The sequence below is a fragment of the Melanotaenia boesemani genome, chromosome 11 (assembly GCF_017639745.1).
Source record: "Melanotaenia boesemani isolate fMelBoe1 chromosome 11, fMelBoe1.pri, whole genome shotgun sequence".
In the NCBI taxonomy this organism is placed as follows: Eukaryota; Metazoa; Chordata; class Actinopteri; order Atheriniformes; family Melanotaeniidae; genus Melanotaenia; species Melanotaenia boesemani.
In genome coordinates this window covers 14,173,629-14,195,331 of record NC_055692.1, presented here as the reverse complement: position 1 = coordinate 14,195,331, position 21,703 = coordinate 14,173,629, and the positions used below count along the sequence as shown (strand labels likewise).

Here is a 21,703-nt window from a genome sequence, read left to right as displayed (position 1 = left end):
TTCTAACATTATTTGTACTTCAAAGTGAGTATAAAGGGTAATGATATGTAGTCTTTATGCATGTTTTACAGTTAATTAGTTCAGTTTGAATGTCAGTACATATCTTAACTCTTGCATCTTGTCAGCAAATAATGAAATATATATATATATATATATACATATATATATATATATAGCACCATCTATCCCACTCGCTGTTTGAGAAGAGTGTGTAACATCCTGCGGGACCAGCACCACCCTGCTCATCACCTTTTTCACCTGCTGCCCTCAGGGAGAAGGTACAGGGCCATAAAGGCCAGAACATCCAGAATGGCCAACAGCCTGTATCCTCTGGCTGTGAGATTACTGAACACTGCCCCCCTCCCCTTTCTGCCCCCCTCTCATGGACAATAACCACACCCATCATCAATAGCACTGAACTGGTTTTACATTGCTGCATAATGTCACTATTCTCATGTATTTGTCTGAATGACCCTGCTCTCAAATGCACTTTATCAACAACATGCCCTTATGCTGCTGCCAGTACTGTTGCTGTACTGATGTCATACTGTGCTAAATGTTTACACTAGGGTATTTAGGGGTTACTTAGGTATTTCACTTTATCAACTATGCATGTGGATGCTCAAAACATAATTTCGTTGTTCTTCTGTGACAATGACAATAAATACTTGAATTATGAATTATGTTAAAGTAGTCCCTCTAAACGTGCAATATATTTAAATACATAGATTTAAATATAAATATTTAAACCAGCTTGTTTATCCAAATTTTTGCAGGCTGTTGCGTGGGTGAGATGGTTTTGTGTATGTGTTAAGAATTACTGACAGTCAAACGTTTGATCAAGACATTACAACTGTAAAATTCAATGATTATATTAAAATGGTACATTATTCTATTATGAACACCGCAAATTTTTTTACTTTAATTAATTATTTAACACATAGTTGTGGCAGATCATCTGAATCTTTGCATTTTCAATAAACCTTATTTAAATACCATGACTTCATCTGATTTTTATGAAACAAGATCACGTTTCACTGTTTAAAGGAATAATATATGATTTGTTCTGTTATTAAAACTTTTTCAACTTCTATTTTATTTACTGAAATATTGCAAGTGCAACATTGACTAAAAAAATAACCAAATCTATCCACACGAATCTTCACACCACTCGTTCAGTTTCTACAATAAAACAAAACCCAAACAAAGCTGCCAGCCTAAGAGGATTTTTTTTTTTTTTTTTTAAATATATTTTATTTCCTTTTTTTTTTTTTCTTTCTTTTTCTACTCTCATGTTAAATTCTTTAGCTGTGCTAAGATGCTTATTTTGATACGATAAAACTTCATACACTTTATATTAATACTATTTGATACATGTTTTGTAGAGAGTTTCCCCGTTGCAACATTGTCACTAGGCAACGGCCCTTGGCGTCTTTGAGTTTGCAAAGGTTTCTGGGAATCGGAGGCCTGAGGGTTGAACGACCGCCCTTTTTGGAGCAACGAGACTAGAACAGCGTTTCATACGTCGTGGAAAATAATATCGTAAAACAACTTTGTGAAGGATCGTAACCAAACTTAAGGTATGCATACCGATGGTTTTTAACCCCTACTCTGACGTACAATGATTATAATCAGAAAATCTGTCTGGGAAAAGTGTATTTTAATGCGCGGTTTGATGACGTAATGTTGATTGTCAAACGCGAAATGGCGACCGTGCTAAGAGGCCCATTACCCGCAGCTCTAAAGGCGTGTACAATGTTTATTTCCTTCATATTTCAGTATCCAATCGGTTGTACCACTATATTTACCGTGGGTAAGTTGGATACTAGTTGAATGTACCCTCCAAGTATGTGTAATGACATACTGTGCCGCTCGGTTGGGGGCAGGGTTTCTGTTTGCTAATTTAGCTAACATGGTGCTGAGTTAGCAAAACCGAGTTCCATGTGCCAAACTTCAAGGCTTGCAGCTGCTATTTTTGCGGGGCTATGAGGAAAAGACATTTCTGTTTAATGCACAATTTTATTACAAATCACGCTTTGTAAGTGTAATGTTCCAGTTTAATTTTAAGGCTGCTGCTTTTTCAAGAAGCAGTTTTTTTTTTCCTGGAGCAAGTATCTGCAACTTTGATACATAAGGTTTCAGCATTCATGAAAAATATATGTAGACAGACTTTTCCACCTATCTATCTATCTATCTATCTATCTATCTATCTATCTATCTATCTATCTATCTATACACACACACACACACACACACACACACATATATATATATATATATATATATATATATATATATATATATATATATGTATATATATACACTTAAAGTTTTTTTTATGGGCAAAGAGGTATGTCCATAAGCTACTAAAATAACAGCTATTCTGACATGCTGCTAACACATGTATGGGTAGTCCTTGTAATAGCTTTTCCACTCTTCTCAAGTGTTCAGATTTTCATGCCCATCTTTGTCTGTTCCAGTAGAGAGGGATTGGTTGAATCATGGCGACAGAGGTGGAGGTGAATGGAGGTTGTGAGTACCCAGCTCACTACAAAGTCATGATGGACAAACTTAATGAACAGCGACAGCTGGACCAGTTCACAGACATTACTCTAATTGTGGATGGTAAGAACAGTGTTGTTCATTTTCATGATTTTGCTCAGTTGTCCTGTGAATGTCCAGTTTAGTCACACAAGACACTGTGCAGACTTAACCTTTAAATTGAGGGGGGAAAAAAAAAAAAAAAAACAATAGCCACACTACATTGGTTAGTAGATTTTCAAAATAAACAGAACTCAGCTCTTTACAATGGTTTAGTGCAATTATGTAATTATTAACTGTTGATTTTGTATTTATTTTGATCTCCATTAGCTGTTGAAGTACAGATATCCTATTATTTCTTCTTCAATGCTCAACAACGGCATTTAAAACTAATCAGCCTAAAGTTATTTATCTTATTTGAATGATGGCATGTTCATTCTGACTCTACATGGTCGCACATTCACAGTTCTCCTCTGCCCTGATGTGCAAAGACACATGCGCATGCACAAGCAGGTGAACACACTCCCACCAAGTGACAGACAGAAAATATGTGGCGTAAATAACAGATAATTACCTGGCTTAAGAAATTTACATTCCATCCTGACGATAAAACTGACCTATCGTAGTTTGATCGTAGTTTTTATTTAACGTTTAAAGCTATTCATCAATGTCTGTGCTCTATCATATGGTTATTAATGTGTTTAATTGAAAGCAAAGCTGCATTCATCTCACACCATTGGTAGATAAACTCCTCATGACAATTGTCCACATTAGCAGAACTTATCATATATATATATATATATATATATATATATATATATATTATCAGTGCTTTCTGTGAATCTGTGACTTTTCTAAACTGTTCTGAACATGACTCATTTCCTTGTTTCTTTTTTTATTTCAGGACATCAATTCAGAGCTCATAAAGCAGTGCTGGCAGCATGCAGCCAGTTTTTCCACAATTTCTTCCAGGATTTTACCCAGGAACCTCTGGTGGAGATAGAAGGTATTCTATTTCTCAATCAAACTCAAGAAAAGGAAGAATCAGTTACACTTTTACACAAAAGTAAACTTTACTTGGAAGTAACACCAGTGTAAATGTTAAGCTGATGTTTAATGGTTAAAAGTATGCTCTCTGGTGGACAGTCTAGGTAATGGGCTCATGATTTAAGAAATTTCTTAAGTTCTGCTATACATACTCTGTAGTGCAGTTTTAAGTCAACTAACATCTACAGTGGTACCTGACAATGCAGTGAGATTGCATTTACCAGTTTCAGTTTAACTGATCCCAGTCTGATTATATGAAAACTTCTGATGAAAACATACTCTTATTATGTGGAACTTGCTTGCCTCAAAGAAACTGTAAAAGTTTGCATCAAATATTAGAAAAAAAAAAACAAAACAAACAAAAAAAAAAGAAAACGCTGGAAACATGAGCTAGATAAAAATGGCATGAAGTTAATTTGCATTTACAGGATACTTAATTCATCGTCAAAGTATTGCACATCCATTTACTAAGCAGTGAGGTGGATGTATTTTATAGAACTGCATGCATTCATTACTGCTGCTCTTGTATTTTAACAGGAGTGAGCAACAAAGCCTTTCGCCAGCTGATGGAGTTTACTTACACAGCAACGCTCACTATAGCTGGGGAGGATGAGGTTTTTGACGTGTGGAAGGCTGCTGAATATCTACAGATGCAAGAAGCCATCAAGGCTCTCAACAATAAGTGAGACTTAAGTACATTAATCTGTCATTTTTTGTAGTCAAAGAGGCAAAACTGCCATTATCATTATTTGATGAATGTCTTTTTTACCTCTAAACATTAGTCTATCCTGTCTTGCAGGATAAAAGAGAATTCCTCTCTGCCATCGAGGAGTAAAGGTAAAAAGAGGAAGATTGCAGAGACGTCTAATGTAATTACAGAAAGCTTGCCAACAGTGGAAGGGGAACATGTTAGTATGTTCATCATATTCACAATAAATCAGAATTTCTTGCTTGTTGCTGTCTTCATGTTTTTACACCATCTATATTTAATGGTCAAGAATGGATCATTTTTATTGCATTGTAGGTAGAGATTGAGGTGACGGGAGAAGCATCCATTGAGGTGGAGGAGTCTGGACTGGAGGAAGTGGTAGATGGAGAAAAAAGTGCTCAGGAAGCATCAGATGACTCTGCTTTGGCTCTTCTTGCTGACATAACTAGCAAATACCAGCAAGGGGAGCCAACAACACAGGTGATCAAGAGAGATGGGATAGAAGAGGTATGTTGATGTTTTTCTTTTTAAATATATATAGTTTATTAGTTGGTTATTTTTGGATATAAGATTATAACAAATGTGAAAGGATCAACTCCAAAGTTCATTTGTGTTTGTGTTAAGCAGGAAATTGTGTATCAGGAGGAAACTGTGGCTGCATCCAAAGTCCTGGAGAATGTTGAAGTCGTTGAGGTGCAGATATCCCAATTTGACAACATGTTCCGTTGCAGCAAGTGTGACCGCAGCTTCAAGCTGTACTACCACCTCAAACAGCACTTAAAAACTCACCAGGGCTCACTGGAGAAACCCCATGTTTGTGGCCACTGTGGCAAAGCGTACACGCGGGAAGGAGCCCTGAAGCAGCACATCAGCACGTTTCATTTTGATGCAGAGGAACTGTCTCGAAGCCAAAAACCCCAGAAGAAAGTGCATGTTTGTGAATATTGCAAGAAGCACTTTGACCACTTCGGCCATTTTAAGGAGCACTTGCGGAAACACACCGGTGAGAATTTACAGAAAGTGTTACTGATTAATCTCGGGTTATATCTGCAAAAGTATCTATCCATGATTTATCATGTTAGTCTGACAATATATCAGATTATATGTCTACAATTTAGATATATGTTGTTTTTTTTTTTTTTTTCTTTTTCCTTTTAGGAGAAAAACCTTATGAGTGTCCAGATTGTCATGAGCGCTTTGCACGAAACAGCACACTGAAGTGCCATATGGCAGCCTGTCAGAATGGGGCTGGAGCCAAAAAAGGACGAAAGAAACTCTATGAGTGCCAGGTACTCACCGTTTCTCTAGCTTTCTTGTCATTTAAGGTTTTAATGTTGACTTGTTTGTGAATCGTGCATAAACTTTTTAAAAATGTTATTTTCTTTATTTATAAATATTGTCAGGTGTTTCAATATCAACAGCCGATGTTTATATCCTGCTGGAAATAGTTAGCATTAATCCCATTTGCAGTGTTGTTAATATGTGGAAACATCAGTCTGCATTGCAAAGAGCTTTCACAAATACTGGCTGCAGTAGTGTTTATAAATCTAGACTGATGATATGAACACTGGTTTGTAGGGTTAGTAAGTCAAACATCTGACACAATCTCAGAAGATAAACTGTCTCCCCGAACTTTGGTCCTCTGCAGAAATGTAAAATCAGTAGAGCACTGGTGCACCAGCCTAGAAAACCTTCAAGCTCTCCAGGTGTCACTACTATCACTCTTTTCTAATTAAATCCCTTAAAGTCTTTGCTCATGTGAAGACACAGGAAGTAAACACATGAAGACTAATACCTGTATACCAACAATTTTTTTAACATGTTCGTGCTACTATAAAAAACACATAACCATCCCTCTGCATATCACTAGAAAGAGCTTGGTTATCAAGTATCACAGTAATGGAAGCCATAGGACCAGAGGGAGGTTCAAACTATTTTTATTTTTTATGTATAAGTTTATTTAATTCTTTACAAAACAAAATGATCAATACAAACAAATCTAAAAGTTTTATAACCCTTAAACTTACTGTTTAGTGTAATAGTGTTACTTAGTGGCAGCCTCCACACTATTTTGAAATAAAGAATGTGTGCTCCCTATGATTGTGAGAAGGAAGAATGCTGATTAGACTTTGTGATGGTTTCCTTTCTTCATTCTCCTTCAGGTATGCAGCAGCGTGTTCAACAGCTGGGACCAGTTCAAAGACCATCTTGTGAGCCACACCGGAGAAAAGCCGAATCACTGTACCGTGTGTGACATATGGTTCACTCACGCCAAAGACTTAAAGGCCCACCTCAAAGATGTACATTCAATTGAGGATAAGACCACAGAAGAATTGGTCATCACTGATGCGGCAGCTGCCACTCTCACCATAGCAACACAGAACATAGAAGGAGCTGAAACCGTCCTGTTGGATGATGGTATTCAGGTTGAACACGTCACAGTCGAGCCTTTAGATATGATGGAAATGGAAGAGACTGCAACTGTTGTGGTGGAGGATGGAGGAGTCGGGGAGATGTGTGAGGAGGATGTAGAGAGATTAAAACGGGCAGGGCTACAGATCCAGGTGGTGCACGTGACTGCAGCTGACGTTGATGTGCAGCAGGTTGTGAACGCTCAAGTGGAAGTAGATTTGGAGGGAGAGATGGTGAACGTGGAGGAAGCAGAACGAGCAGTGGTAGTGTGACAATAAGTCTTAAATGACCTGTGGGACGCTTCCAATTCCAAACAGCTGCATTATCCTGCAACAGACACTTTATTTTTTTTAAAGCCCTTCATGTGGGTATACAGCATATCACCTCAGTATGTCCATCTATCATTTTTAATGTCTATCTTCCTTCCCGCATTCTTTGAAGCTTTTATCACAACTCTTGTTAGTAATACTGTATTTAAGTTTTCCATCATATCTCATATTCTTACTATCTTCAGTTCATTAGTCCATTTTCATGCATTTATTTTTGCCTCTGGTATTACATATTTTGTCTCATGATCTCAAATTTCTTGCCATGACAGTTTAAAGAGTGGTTGAATGTTGCAGAAGCTCATGAAGTTTGTTTTATGCTACTGATTTTTCTCAGTATGCTCAAGTTTGACATTTATTCTTATTTTCTATTGATTTTTAAGAGAATGTCAGCTTTAAAATAAAATTGTTTTTGAGAATGGACTAGTGTTGCATCTGTATAGTGAAATCCTGGTGGTTTAAAGTTAACATAGTGGGTTAAATATTAGTAGAAATGTTCCAGTTTATAATGTGACTTTAGAATTTATGTTTCTTTAATGTTTGAAGTTTCATGGAGAACAGAGTGTTGAACCAGCTAAGCCTTCCAAATCTGCAGCTCCACTTCCCTGTATAGAACATTTCCTCCACTTTGCCTGACCTGCCAGAACACTGACTACTGAATGAGAGTTTAAAGATTTTTGGACATTATTTTTAATAAAAAATTAAAAACAAAGCAGTCGGTCAGTCTCTGTAACACAAAATCTTGTCATTTGTCAGTTGTAAAGGAATTATAAAAAGTATGTATGCACAAACATATTAGGCCGAAAATGTATCCTAAATCAGAGGTTGTCTTACGTTTGTCATTTTGGAATTACTGTGCATAGAACAATGAAGAGTTTGGCAGCAAATTAGTCCAGTCCAAACTAGAAATTTTATTGCACTTCAAGCTATTTTTTGGCCAGAAACACAACTTGATGCAGACATTGCTCCATTTATGCAGCATGTGTAATTCTACCACGCAGTGTAACTTATTTAATAATATAACAACAGTCTGCAGACGGTTATGATTAAAAATATATGTTGAGGTATAGATTGAGGCAACTGACTCCATCAGTACGCCTATATCAAAACAGCAGCCCCTGTAATGTCAGAATGGTCAGGTATTATTTATTTATCTGAACGTCTCCACTTCGAAGGCCCCACGCTGGTCCGCTGACCCCTCCTTGAACCTCTACTATACAGGTAGCCGGGTTGAGGAAGCACGGTGCGTGACTTAACCAGGTTCGGTTACCTAGTATCCCGCCGAATATGCACACACACTCGCACACTGCTTAGTAGACTAGCTCCCGTGGTACTGAAATAAATTGCTTCTAATTCTCGCTGCTCATTGGATACTGGAGACACGATGGCCTCCTTGCGTCATCTCTGATTGGTGGATCCGCCTGCTCGTTAAACGGATTTCCATCACAACAGATTGAACCGGGGAGCAGCTGCACGGGAGCCAATGCGTCCAATGTCACCGGGCATCAATGAAGGATTTGGCTGCGAGGTTGGTAAACATGGACGCAGAGGCTCATGAAGATACTGTACGCATCCAAGTAAGACGAATCCTCACGCGTAACATATCTGCTGTTTTTGTTTCGTATAGTTATGATTAGGAATGCCTTAGCTCAGAGAGAATGGCCTGCTGTGAAGGATATTAACTACCTTTGTCGCAGATGGGTTAACCACTTAACTGACGCACTTACAGAGCAATTTCCTTTATAAAAAGCCGTTTATTCAGAAGCTTGCATTGACGCTAGTAAAACATACTCATATATTTAATTTCTAATACGTTCTTTACGTTCAAGTTCACTTTTAGTTGTATAGCATATTTACTGCAACCATAGTTGCCCAAAGTGCTGAACAATAAAACAGCTACAACACAAAACACTACAAAGTAAAAAGAAAAAAACAAAACACTACACAGAAGAATAATAAACAACAAAAATCAGCAAAAAAAACAAACAAAACAAAACAAAACAAAAAAAAAAAAGAAATGACATAACTGTGGATATTAGTTTAAACATTAAATGCACCACTTACAGCTGATCTAGCAGGTGTGCACGCATGTGAAGCAGGGTAACATTGGGGTCTTCAATAATTCTGAACGTCTTTTCTTTTAAATGAGGAAGACCTGAGGTCAGCAGAGCATATGGCCTGAGTCAGGCTGTAGTACCTGTTACACTCTGATGAGGTTTTATTTGCCTTCAAGTTAAAAATGTCAAATATGGGCACTGAAACTACGTGTAAACTTTCTTCAGTAAGAATTGCACCCGTTTAGATCGTTATTATAACTTGATTGAATGGACATTATCGGTGGTAGACGATTAATAATCATATCTACACCAACACTGGTATCTAAATCGATAATGGCGTGATAAAGTCATACTTTAATGTAAGGCTTGAAGACAGATTATTTATAGGGGATGAGGTTTTATTTTTTTTTTTTTTTTTTTTTTTTTTTGTGGAGTCAGTTCACAGCTGTGAAAAAGCACCTACATGCCCAAAATCTGCTCTTTGAACAACACAAGTAATAACTTTGTTTCTAAGTGTAAGGCTTGCCAACAGTGCAATCAGCAACAGAGTGCACTGGGCAAATCAGGTTCTCTCACTCAGATAATGACAAATTAGGATTTTTATGGTAATAACTTAGTTGTTAATGTGTAAAAAATTTAAATGAATTAATTCCATATATTAATCTCTTTGCATTAACGTGTAAACTTTGACAGCCCTATAAAAAGGATCAATATCATTATAGGCGATACTAGCCCTTTTTTTTTTTAGTTGATATCAGATCGATATCAATCTTGCAGTATCACCCACCCCTAAATAGGTTATCAGCCCATTGGTATGGGACAGTAGGGCCCTACTCCGCCTCCTATCAGGTCATTATCTTATATTCAAATTCCTGATCAGCTGCAATAATATTAACGTGTATGACATGTTTGGGCTGTCTGCTGTCAGTGGACTGCATTCCATTTCGAATGGCCACCAGTGTTGTGTCGAAACGTGCTACCTTGTAGAAACGTGCTACTGCAGTCTGAATTTATAGGTTTATCTGTCGGTCTGTGCTACCTTATCAGAACAGGGTACCTCGCATATTTTTAATACAATTAACAGTTTTGTGCAATCAGAAATAGTTAGTTAGTTAGTTAGTTAGTTAGTTAGTTAGTTAGTTAGTTAGTTAGTTAGTTAGTTAGTTAGTTCAAAGATCACTCATCCGCATAATTGTGGATTGATAATCTTTAAACTAACAGAAGTACCCTATAGGCATTTCTTAAGAAATAATGTCATGGGCTTTAAAAAAAATCAAACTTTGAATAAAGAAATGACGATAGAACCTTTCTACAGTATAAATTACTGTAGTTCTTCCAGTTTTTGGAACAAGCTCAAACTATAGGGTTACAAAAAGATAAGTCGGTTACGTAAATGGGTGAAAGTTGGTAGTTCTTCTGATTTAGTGACTGTAGATAGTGTCATAAAATCAAATGCTTACTTCATATTTCAAATGTATTGTACAGCCGTACTGTCAATTACTCAGTAACTAAATGATCTTTTTTTTAATGGTAAATATATGGGTTTAATTAAGATATTTTAGCAACAATATTTAATAAATTACAGCTTTCACATTATGTATAGATTGACATGAAGGGCAGCCAATAGGATGAGGAAAAAAACAAACAAAGGAAAAAAAACTCCCTGGATCCCTGTTGGATTGGATGTTAGTCTTCCCTTATCAGCTGGACTGATAGTGATGTGAATAGATGGTAACAGCCTACTCTAGAAGGCACAGTAGGGCCCTACTGTCCCACACAAATGGGCTGATAACCACTGATAATGTCTATTCAACTGAGTGACAGCAAACTTATGGGATGATAATTGCATCAAATTATCCCAAATCTTGTCTTGCGCTAAAAGGTAAAATACAGTGTCTAAATTTAGAAGTGTGAGTGAGGGCCAGTTTAATCAATTATTCAGATTTGCATGTCTCAATCATTTTACCATTCACTCTGAAAGGACCAAGTCATAATGCTTCATCATGAATCTTTAACTAGAACAGTACTTAGATTTTTGACCCTCAAGAAGTAAATAGCTTCAAAATGTCAACAATTAAGCTGGTAATCTTTAAAGTGCACCTAAGAAAATATATCTTAATTATTCTTCTAAATTGGAAGCTGGTGAATCTATTTCCATATGTTTTAAAGCAAAAATAATCCTTTAGGGGTTCTTTTTCTGCATCTGAATAAAATCTCTTCTTAATTGTATTCTTTTGATCATCAATCAGTCAGAGAACATGAAACATTATGCTTCCTGTGATTTTACTTTGATGCAAGCCTCTTTGATGTGTTGATTGAGAATAACATGCAAACTCAGGTAGCTCTTTAAAGCTGGAAGTATTAAATGGATTTAGATTGGAACCACCAGATGCCAACTTATTGGTATGTTGTTGTGCTCCCTGTATGGTGTCATGGTAACTTTATTAAGGCCTCAGAGACAAAGCTCTTTGTGCTGTTCACCAAGATGTAGCCGCTTAGAAATATATCACATCATGCTTCGGTTAAGGTCATGTTCTTCAAAAATGCTTCTTTTAGTTTTTTTTTTTTTTTAAATCTTTCTGATCGACAGAAAAACACATCACAATGATATTTAAAAAGAAAACCAGTCTAACATTTTTTAGATTAGTCTTAAAGTAAGTAGATTTCTATTTATCTGACTGTTTGGTAAACCAGTTATTTTATCCAAGTAATGTTTAAGCTTTAATGTTTCCATAGAAGCTTCTGCAGCTCTGCTTTGCACTGTGTCAGTATGTGTGTCAGAGGGAACGGACTTTTCGGGGGGGAAATGTGAAATATTTGCCTCACAGATTCCAGCGAGGCCTGCCTCTCTGTTCCTAGGGCCCACAGCCTTCATTGTTGCAGCTCATTCACTGCTGTGCTTTCTATTCTTCTCAGATGTGCATCTCAATTAACAGACTGGGGAGCTTTGTGTGGTGAGAGCTCGCTGTCTGTGTGTGGAAACTGGTATGTGTATGTATTTACCCCTAGTCTGCTTGTGCATGTTTCTGTCTTAGAAAAGGGTGTGTGAATTTAAATATGGTGCTTTTCTGCATGGACACTTAAAAGAAATAATAGAAACTTCACAACAGATATGTATTTTTTAGATGGTGCTGTAAGAAGCAGCCTACATGCATTCTCCTGAAGGGAAATGTAACAGGTGGAAAGAGCAGGTAATTGATCCCCAGCTGCTATGGATAGGCTCTTGTGTTTTCTGTTGTTGGAGGGTGTGAAGAGGCTGCTGAGGCCAGCAGTGCAATCAGCAACAGAGTGCACTGGGCAAACTCTACTTCTTGTCTTTAGGGATTCTCACACAAATGATGATGCGGTGAGTAAGCAAGGGCCTGTACTTGGCAAAGCTGATTGTGTTTGCTGATGAAAGGCTGTCTGTCTGCAGACTCAAAGCTTGTTTGTGATAAACAAGTTAAAGTGCAGTTTTTGAGTTGTAAAATTATTCTTTATTTTTGTCTTTCTTTTAGTTACCCATTGCACATATTGCACATGGAACAATTATTATATTTGCAACCAGAAATGTATTTTAATTTAATTTCAATTAATCCATAATTTCTCCTATGCAAAGTAAAAACAACACTAAGACATTTTCATCTGCAAATAAAAAAAGACTTGCTATTGAAATTTATTTTCTCTAAAAAGACATAGACCTGCAATGTCTCTTTGGATTTCAGATTTCTACAAACACGTCAGCAAGCTTAATTTATAAACTTGAATGGTTTTGCAAGTGAATAGACTTGCAAACAAAACAGGTTTAAACAAAGGGACACATATCAATGTGCTTGTACATCTTTTAGTCTGTTTGTACACATAATTAAACAGAGGTACTCTCACTGCCCCATGCGGCTCTGCGTAACAGCAAATTTAACAGTGTGTGCTCTCCTCTTCGACACACAGTTCCTGTTAATGTGTAATCCTTCGTCTGACAAGAAAACACACAAACATGCTTGGTCATTGTCTATCTCCTAGCAGCCAGGTAGATTTGCTGTCCAGTGGAGGCAAAAGACAAAGAAAGGAATCATTTTAAACTAAAAGTCATCAGACATTTTTTTAATCACCAGGCCCATTCAGTTTCTCGTAATTTCTTTACATGGCAGGCGATTTCTTTCACTATCTATCTATCTATCTATCTATCTATCTATCTATCTATCTATCTATCTGTCTATCTGTCTATCTGTCTATCTGTCTATCTGTCTGTCTGTCTGTCTGTCTATCCATCTATCCATCCATTCATCCATCCATCCATTCATCCATCCATCCATTCTCTTCCAGAACTCAACTTCTTGTCTTATGATCTATTTATCTGATGTGAGGTTGTCTTTATTCCTTTTTTCACACACATAAAAGGCAGCACATGTTGCTTTGTGCTGTAAAGTGGAGGTTATTTTCCTCTTAGATGCTCCTTTTAGGCGGGCTGAGATCAATGCAAAGATATTCATGGTAAAATGGCAGGAAAGCGTTTGAAGGCTACGAGACTCAATGCCCCATAAAGGAGACTTGCTTTGATTTCCAAGCAAGGCTTCAAGATACATTCATTCATTTTAGTATAGAGACAAATGAGAAATATAGTTACTGTGACCAGTATTTTTCTTGCCTTGTAAATACATCGTAGAACCATTAAAACACATACTCGGTTCTTTTAGTGTTTCACTTATACAGATTTACTCACATCATTTTTCATTATCGGTTAATTTTTTGTCAATTAATGGTAAAACATTATAATTCAGATTAGTTGATATAGTAATTTCTGCCATTGTGTAGATATGCCAAAGGTTACTGTTAGTCATTCACTTTGTCAGAGTTCCCTGTTGCACTCAGTACAGAGCCTTTTTCTCATAAGTCTTTAAATATAGGCCACAAATATATAGTTACATTTTAATGACACAGCCGAGCCCTGATTTCATGTTTCTGTTTTATCAGATATAACTTTATCAACCGTGGATGCTGATTTTGTCAGAGACTAATTTTAGTAAACAATAAAATTATATTTGATTTAGTGTATGTTTCATCAGAAGAGTTAATATGTGAATGTCAACATTGACTAAACAGTCACATGACTGTCCAGTAAATAATTTATGTGTTTAAAAGAAGGAAAAAAAATCATTGGGGTATGGATAGATGGCAGATATACTGACAATAACAAGACATTTTTTACAGCTTGTAATCAAACATCGTGCTACAAGGCGACTGTGTACAGTTTTAAGTATATATTTTTATAAACTTGTACAAGTCTGGCTCCACATCACAGACTTTATCCAGACACTTCATTATCTGAACACTAGTGCTGCAACTAGTAAGCCTGTGGTCTTTTGTGACTGTCCTAAAATGTTGGACAACAAAGCTGGATGAGAGCAGTTCCTCAATAAGAACCAGTTAACTTGTCTGGGAATACTATTAATGATTAACCCTTTAAAGCTTGATGAAAGAAATAATAGGTTTATTTTTTTATTTACTTATTTTTTAATCTGAAGTCCTTATTGGGCCATTTAACAAAAATAAATAAACAAAAATAACTTGCATATATTTATAGTTTCTGGCTGGGTGATATTTTAAAACTATTTTAGAGAATGAAGTATCCACCAGTGGCCGGAAGACAAGTTTTAGATCACATACAAAGGAGTTTTGAGTATTTTTATTACTATAAAGTGATGCAAAAGGATTTAGAAATTGTGTGTTTCAAATATAATAAACACAGCATTAAAGGGGTAATATTGATACACAATTAATTACCCTGGACTATTTTTTTCTAATACTTATGTGAAAAAGAAAACTTGTGATACATTTTTGAATGGATGAAACTCTCTGTAACTCAGCTCATTCATGTACTGTAAAGATTTTAGATTCTAGTTTGTCTCGTGAGTATAATGCCCACTGCTGTATTTTTTGCCATAACTCACTAACAGTGTTACTAAAGCATGGTGAAGTATTAAGTGTGCATACTAATATTCTTCAAAAATATATGAATGGCAAGTAATGTGTCAAGATAAATAAATGTGGCTTATACAGAACTATCCGATTACAATGCTTCTCTTGTATGATTTAGAAACAAAACCAATAGATGGAATCTGAAATAAGTCTTAACTCTGTATTTCAAGCAACTACATTAAGCTATCAATGTGTTTTATTTGTCAAGTTAAAATCTGAGAAAAATCTGTTTGCATTATCATGTTTAATTTTCACCTGTGATTCCATTCTTCTTGCTCCTGTCTTGGGACATCGTTAGGGCTTTCAATCTAATAGCAACAGCATGCCATTAATTACACACTTACACAACCACACATCACACTGACACATGCATAAACACGCATAAAGGAATCATAGCCGTCACTCACACTCTGCATTTAAAATGATAATGATTTGTATTAGTCATGCAGATTTTACGGCTTTATCTTTGTGGTATAAATAAATCTCTGACTTTTATTTAATACTCTGGCCTTCATGGCAACCTCAGCCTGTGTTGTCATGTAAATACATCTCAACCACTAAAATAACTAAGAATAATAGTACATATCAAAAGAAAGTTCAAATGCATATTGCACGCATGGCAAGTTCTGCGCACAAACTTTTCCCTGTGGAGGTTAGAAAAACATGTTTCCTGTGATATGCAGAGATTCTTGACCTATAGAAAAGTCATATTTTTTTCAAAAGGAAGTTCTGACAATCTTAGAACTGTGAAAATGGAAAATGCATAAAAACCTAAATGAACTGAAAAACGTTTAAAAAGAAGCATAGTTAAAATTAGCTCCAGTGTAAGCCTTACAGACTTTATTTTAAAATATATCTGCATCTCTCTTGTGGTTCATTCCAGGTTGCCTTAACCCCCGGGGCTGCACCCTGATACCGTTCAACCTCCCACGTCCAGCTTCTCTTCCCTCCTCCACAACCTGTGGCATATTTAAACCCAGGAGACTTAACAGACTCCATTAAAGCGACCTCAGACTGCAGTGAGCGTGAATCTGATAACACATGGTTTATTGGATCTCTACGCTTATCACCTTTTCTTCAGCAGACCATCAACTAGCAGAGATTTATTAAATGCAACAAGTTTACAACAGCTTTAAGGCTCAGATGGCAAACTAAAGCTGATATTCCTCTATGGTGAGGACAACCTCTGCTGCAGTGGATTTGGTACATTTTGGATAAAACATGTACTTGGATCTTTTGGACTTGAGGTGTCGTCCTATTCAGCTTAAATACAGAAAGAAAATATCCCATCCTAACTTCCATTGATTGACTCCTCTATCTTAACAACACTGATATTTGAACAATGACTAATATAAAATTATTTAAATTGGAAATGGCTCAAATATTTGAAGGTAAGTCAAGTATTTTTGCTGATACAAATCTGCTTTATATCAACTTTTATATGTTATCTATCCTAACATAGGTAAGTCAGTGCCATACTTTATAAATGGGTAGAGGTTGTGTTTTGGTTACCTGTTTATGTTTTGCATTTTTATGTCACTTGATGTGAATAATGTGTGCTATTTTTTTATGTAAAGCACATGTCATACTTGTTGTGTATACATCGTAAAATGGAGGAACAACTATGTTGAATACAATTTTTATAACAAAGACTGTGTTTTTAAAATCATAAATGGGTTTTATTGGGATTAAAATACATGAATGATACCTACTGTCAGACAGAGGTTTTACTGGATATATTATTAGAACCATTTTCTTTTAACTAAGTTTGTATTTTGAAAATAATGACCCTTTCTTTCAATACATTCAATCCTGTGTCACTCCCAGTTATGAGCTAAGCCTGTCCACCCGGGGCGTTCCTTGCAGGATGACGGCTGTCTGCCCCTCAGAGAGCAGCCCAGAAGGGGCTGAACCTGGGTCTGGAACAGCAGGAACCACTGGGAACAGCTCAATTTCTGGGGCTGATTCCAGAGTCTCTAATGGAGACTCAGTCGGAAGTTCTGCTGGAGGTACAGTTGTGGGTACTAGTGGCCAGAGGTACAGCCGCTGGAGTTGCCAGGACAGCTCTGACATCAACACAGACGATGAGGGGGCCACCGTCCGCCGTCTCACTCCGCTGGAAATGCTCAATCTGGACATGTGCCAGGATGAAAGGTAGGATTCAAAAGAAGAGGCAGAAACCTTTTATATCCTTTATGGCTAGATTTTGACTTTGGACTTAATTATTCTTTCTATTTGGTTTGACTTTGGGGGGAGTTTAATTCTCTCTGAGGTTGTTTTACTGTAAATCATAAAGGATGTTTGCGTTACATCTTCTGTCATGTCATTTGGTCACAGGGTGGTTCGTGAACTCACTGTGGGCAGAAGAATTGCTTTCTACAAGATTCGTGGAGAAATTGGATGTGGAAATTTCTCTCATGTAAAGCTAGGAATTCACGCTCTTACAAAAGGTAAAACCATCTCTGCTATCAATGCCATCCAACTGTACTAAATGCACCTGCACAGGCCAAATAAAAACATTAGAAAAAGGGTCATATTAACATGACTGACCAATTAGATACCAGTAGAAGCCAAGGCATTTGACATGATTATTGCACAAAAGATTGTGAAAGAAAATTTAAGGTAAGCACACATTCTCTCTGGCTTTGTATTAAATCTACGTGATAAGTTGGCCGGTAAGTCATGTCTGTCAAAGGGCTGAGACATTAAAAAATTGTGCCATTTTGTAGCACTTCACTAACAAAGCTATGTGTGCCTGGTCAAGGGGCTGAATCAGCCACAAAGAGACACTCTGTCTGCTGCCCTTGAGCAGATGGATTGATTAGAGATCTCCAGTTTCCTTAGCGACGGCTAAAATTGCTGCATGCTTCATCAAAGGCTACAGAAAGAGACCAAAATGAGTGTGTAGCTCTGTGTTTGTGCGCTGATGCTCAGATGGTTTAAAGGTTACATATTTTTTTTCCTGTTTTCTTGACTTCTCTGTACTATGTCAGTTTGTGTGTGTTTACATGCAAGTGATACCGTTTAGTTAAAAAATATGAGCTGCAATGCATTTTGAATACTCCTATTGACAGCTATGTCACAGCTGAACCGGAGCCTAATACCAACCTTAATAATGCATACTGAAGCAAAATTAGATATCTCAACACCATTTTGCCACTTTTCTGTATTCAGTCACCTGAGAAGTGTTGTATGTGTGTTTATAAATCATTTAAAGACATACAGCCAAGATCTTCCTTGTCTAAATTTAAAAAGTTATGTGTTTAGATCTTTGTAAAATGTTACTTTAAATATTGAATTTGTTTTGAAGATTGCACCACATTTTCTTTGCATTTTGAAGATGATAAATTAAATTTGATTCCCAAACAAAGCAACTGCTCAGCACTGTTTTTGTCATAATTAATCTTTATTGTCTTAAACCTCTATCTATTTACACTTTATACAGCAGTCACTGCTGTATAACAAAAAATAAGAGCACTTTCCCCTGGTTTACGAAAACAAATTTCCTTTTAAAAGTGTGCTAAAAGTGAAAATTGATCCCCTGGGAGAAAATAAAAAAAGAAAACTGGTTTCTAGGGCAGCTAATCCATCATCAAATTAACAAGAGCAAAGCATTGGTGTTAGTAGCTTCAGTGGCAGCTCTTTGTTTCAAAGATAGTACCATTTTGTCGACCGTCTGTCATATCCATGTGGAATCTTGTGTCTCAACTTCTGAAGTTGTGTATTGTGAAGTAAAATGAAAAGACAGAATGAGCTTTTTTCTGTCATTCTATTATCTCATTGCTAATTAACCATAAACCTCCCCTGTGGTATCACCAGACAAAGTGGCCATTAAGATCTTAGACAAAACCAAGCTGGATCAGAAGACTCAGAGGTTACTGTCCAGAGAGATCTCTAGCATGGAGAAACTACACCACCCCAACATCATACGCCTCTACGAGGTTTGCTTCAAACTTCTCTTCCAACTGTCCTTGAACATCCCGTCTTGCATGCATACTTACTCTTGTGCTCTTTGTCTTTATTCTCTTTAGGTGGTTGAGACTTTGTCACGATTGCACCTGGTGATGGAGTATGCAGGAGGAGGGGAGCTCTACACCAAGATTACTACCGAAGGAAAACTTTCTGACACTGATAGCAAGATTGTCTTTGCTCAGATCCTCTCTGCTGTTAAACACATGGTATCTACATGTTCATATAGCTTATACTGTGAAAGCAAAAAAAAACTACATCTTGTTATTAATACACCCCAATTTGGATTTACCTCTAGTCTTTATAGTTGTATAATTGTACCATGAATATGACTATCAGACTTTAGTCTTACAAAAGTTATGACTAATTGACTGAGTTTTACTAACAAGGTATGATGAAAGATTAATAAGATATTATTTTAAACTGTAGAATATTTGACAGTTTACTGAAATATACAAAAATGGTTAAGAACATCCATAAAGCCCTGAGGAAAATTTGCAAATGAACAGTTGTTACTGACTGTGTGACAGAAATTAAATCAGTGAAAAGAATAATTTTCTACTTGAATGAAGAATCTAAATGATCATCTCAGTTTGTTATTCATTCCTGTAGCCAAATGTTGACTCTATGTAGGATTAGTTCTGTCATAGTTATAGGGTATTTGTAGAACAGGGTAGAACTCTCCTGTTTCATATGATTCATGTTTCATGAGATTTTTGCCAAATGTATTCTTAGATATAATAATACTTGCAATTTTCCATTATTTACACAAACTTTGAACTTAGATTTTTTTCCAGTAGCATGACTTTTTTTGTCTTTTTGCTGCAGCATGAAAACAACATCATCCACCGCGACTTGAAGGCAGAAAATGTCTTCTACACCAGCAACTCTTGTGTCAAAGTGGGGGACTTTGGATTTAGCACACTGAGCTCCCGTGATGAGACCCTCAACACATTCTGTGGCTCTCCGCCTTATGCTGCACCGGAACTATTTCGAGATGAACATTATGTTGGCATCTTTGTAGACATTTGGGCCCTGGGGGTGATGCTGTTCTTTATGGTGACAGGCACCATGCCATTCAGGGCAGACACTGTGGCCAAACTAAAGAGATGCATCATGGAGGGAGCCTACGTTCTGCCCACTTGGGTGCCAGAGGCATGCCAGAGGCTGATCAGGGGAATCCTCCAGCCCATACCATCTGACCGCTGTACAGTGGAACAGATGATGGGCTGTGAATGGCTGCTCCCGGTGGACTTTCCACGTGCCATGGAACCATTTAGGCTAGAACCATCCCATCTAGCAGAAAGTGATCCATCTGAACTGCTGGAGGAAGAGTTGGAGGTGAAGGGAGCTCTGGAGACTCTAGGCATCACTTCAGAGCACATCCTCAACAACCAGGGCAAAGACTGCAGGAGCTCCATTACTGGAGCCTATAGGATCCTGCTACATCGTGCTCAAAAGAGACGGACTGTGGAGAGCATGCCTACTGTAACACAAAAAGTTGCATCAACAACAAGAAGTAAAAAGGAACGACTAAAAGTGTACCGAAATTTAAGGCACACATCTAAACTCTGTGTAGTTCTGTGACAAAAATGTGCTTTGCTCTCAAAATTTATTGATTTTTGTGCGGGATGAAATTGCATGATTTTCATTAGAAAAAAATGCTTTTCAGTCCAGTAATATAAATTAAACTTATGGAACATCATTCAGTTCCTGAAACCTGGGGTTTCTTAGTATCTCTCTTGTATGTAAAATTAGTCTCTGTGAGAAGGCTGCTACAAGTAAATCATTATTGTCTCTTTTTTTCTGACAGGGGCCTGGAATTCTCTTTTGAAATATAATTTACTTATTTAGTTACATAATGATAATCAGATAGCATGCAGAATTTGTTTGGCTGGCTCCCACCCATCTGATGCTCAATTGTGAAATAATCTGTGTAGCCGAAAAATAAAGAAAATTGTTCAAAATCAACATAAGCCGAAAAATGGTGCAACATACAGTCAATACATCAAATGTGCTATTTTTAATTGCACTTTTCTCCAATGCCTTAGTGTTTTTTCTATTATGATATTAAATCAGATTAACTGGTTTCATTATTGTTTGTGATGATACAAATTGAGAATTTCAGATCTTATTTGATGTATCTCTATGAGATGTTCCTGCTGTTAGACTGGACCTCAGTGTTTTCCATTTTAGCTAAAAAAAAAAAAAACAAAACAATAGATTACATTAAGCATTACCAACTACCAGAGCTATTACTTGATGTGGAGAAAATATTTTTATAATTTCTTTTCCTACATAACAGAAATTCTGTTTATGTTTCAGGTGTCAGGTCTTTAAATTATGTGATGCCATGCCCATGCTAATGCGCTGACTACAATAAACATGACTACAAAAAACTCAGCAGTCTGATTGTTAAATATGATGCAAATCCAGCAGATTGTCCTCTTGTATTTGTTTACTTTAATCCACTTAATATAGAATAAATACATTAATGTTTTAAGAGCAGTTATTGGTTGAATTCTTACACAACTGCAATTTCCCCTGCAAAATATTATTACTTGATAATATGCATGCAGTTTACACCAAAAATGCCAAAATAAATAAATGAAAGTATAAATAAAAAATATTCTAACATGACCACAGAAAACAGGTCAATAGAGGGACGTGACATAGTTTTGAACTGT

The 21,703-nt window shown here is 36.7% G+C and overlaps 2 protein-coding genes across 9 annotated transcripts; both read left to right on the top strand.

Moving 5' to 3' along the window:
* Positions 1 to 1,465: 1,465 nt before the first annotated feature.
* On the top strand, positions 1,466 to 7,747 carry znf131 (zinc finger protein 131). Of its 5 annotated transcripts, none has more exons than XM_041999415.1 (9): positions 1,466 to 1,580; positions 2,484 to 2,625; positions 3,446 to 3,547; positions 4,126 to 4,270; positions 4,388 to 4,496; positions 4,613 to 4,804; positions 4,925 to 5,300; positions 5,456 to 5,586; positions 6,460 to 7,747. In XM_041999415.1, exons 2-9 carry the CDS (start codon positions 2,502 to 2,504, stop codon positions 6,979 to 6,981), a joined length of 1,701 nt encoding a protein of 566 aa, XP_041855349.1. In that variant the 5' UTR covers positions 1,466 to 1,580; positions 2,484 to 2,501; the 3' UTR covers positions 6,982 to 7,747. The 5 variants fall into 5 exon arrangements, with proteins under 5 accessions (XP_041855349.1, XP_041855345.1, XP_041855347.1 ...); XM_041999411.1 differs by having other exon boundaries at positions 4,922 to 5,300; XM_041999413.1 differs by having other exon boundaries at positions 2,481 to 2,625; positions 4,922 to 5,300.
* A 752-nt stretch (positions 7,748 to 8,499) lies between these two features.
* nim1ka (NIM1 serine/threonine protein kinase a) lies at positions 8,500 to 21,236 on the top strand. Of its 4 annotated transcripts, XM_041999418.1 has the most exons (7): positions 8,500 to 8,612; positions 12,009 to 12,077; positions 15,931 to 17,201; positions 17,385 to 17,497; positions 18,867 to 18,988; positions 19,079 to 19,225; positions 19,845 to 21,236. In XM_041999418.1, the coding sequence occupies exons 3-7, from the start codon at positions 16,915 to 16,917 to the stop codon at positions 20,601 to 20,603; spliced, it is 1,428 nt and encodes a 475-aa protein (XP_041855352.1). In that variant the 5' UTR covers positions 8,500 to 8,612; positions 12,009 to 12,077; positions 15,931 to 16,914; the 3' UTR covers positions 20,604 to 21,236. The 4 variants fall into 4 exon arrangements, with proteins under 4 accessions (XP_041855352.1, XP_041855351.1, XP_041855353.1 ...); XM_041999417.1 differs by lacking the exon at positions 12,009 to 12,077; XM_041999419.1 differs by lacking the exons at positions 8,500 to 8,612; positions 12,009 to 12,077 and having other exon boundaries at positions 15,565 to 16,438; positions 16,875 to 17,201.
* Positions 21,237 to 21,703: the final 467 nt, after the last annotated feature.

What these genes read in the sequence shown, in the direction of transcription:
- znf131 (XM_041999411.1), top strand. Translation starts at nt 2,502, where the DNA reads ATGGCGACAGAGGTGGAGGTGAATGGAGGTTGTGAGTACCCAGCTCAC. An exon ending in CATTACTCTAATTGTGGATG is followed by an intron (nt 2,626 to 3,445) that starts GTAAGAACAGTG and finishes TTTTTATTTCAG; the next exon opens with GACATCAATTCAGAGCTCAT. An exon ending in AGAAACTCTATGAGTGCCAG is followed by an intron (nt 5,587 to 6,459) that starts GTACTCACCGTT and finishes ATTCTCCTTCAG; the next exon opens with GTATGCAGCAGCGTGTTCAA.
- nim1ka (XM_041999417.1), top strand. Translation starts at nt 16,915, where the DNA reads ATGACGGCTGTCTGCCCCTCAGAGAGCAGCCCAGAAGGGGCTGAACCT. An exon ending in GACATGTGCCAGGATGAAAG is followed by an intron (nt 17,202 to 17,384) that starts GTAGGATTCAAA and finishes ATTTGGTCACAG; the next exon opens with GGTGGTTCGTGAACTCACTG. An exon ending in ACATCATACGCCTCTACGAG is followed by an intron (nt 18,989 to 19,078) that starts GTTTGCTTCAAA and finishes TATTCTCTTTAG; the next exon opens with GTGGTTGAGACTTTGTCACG.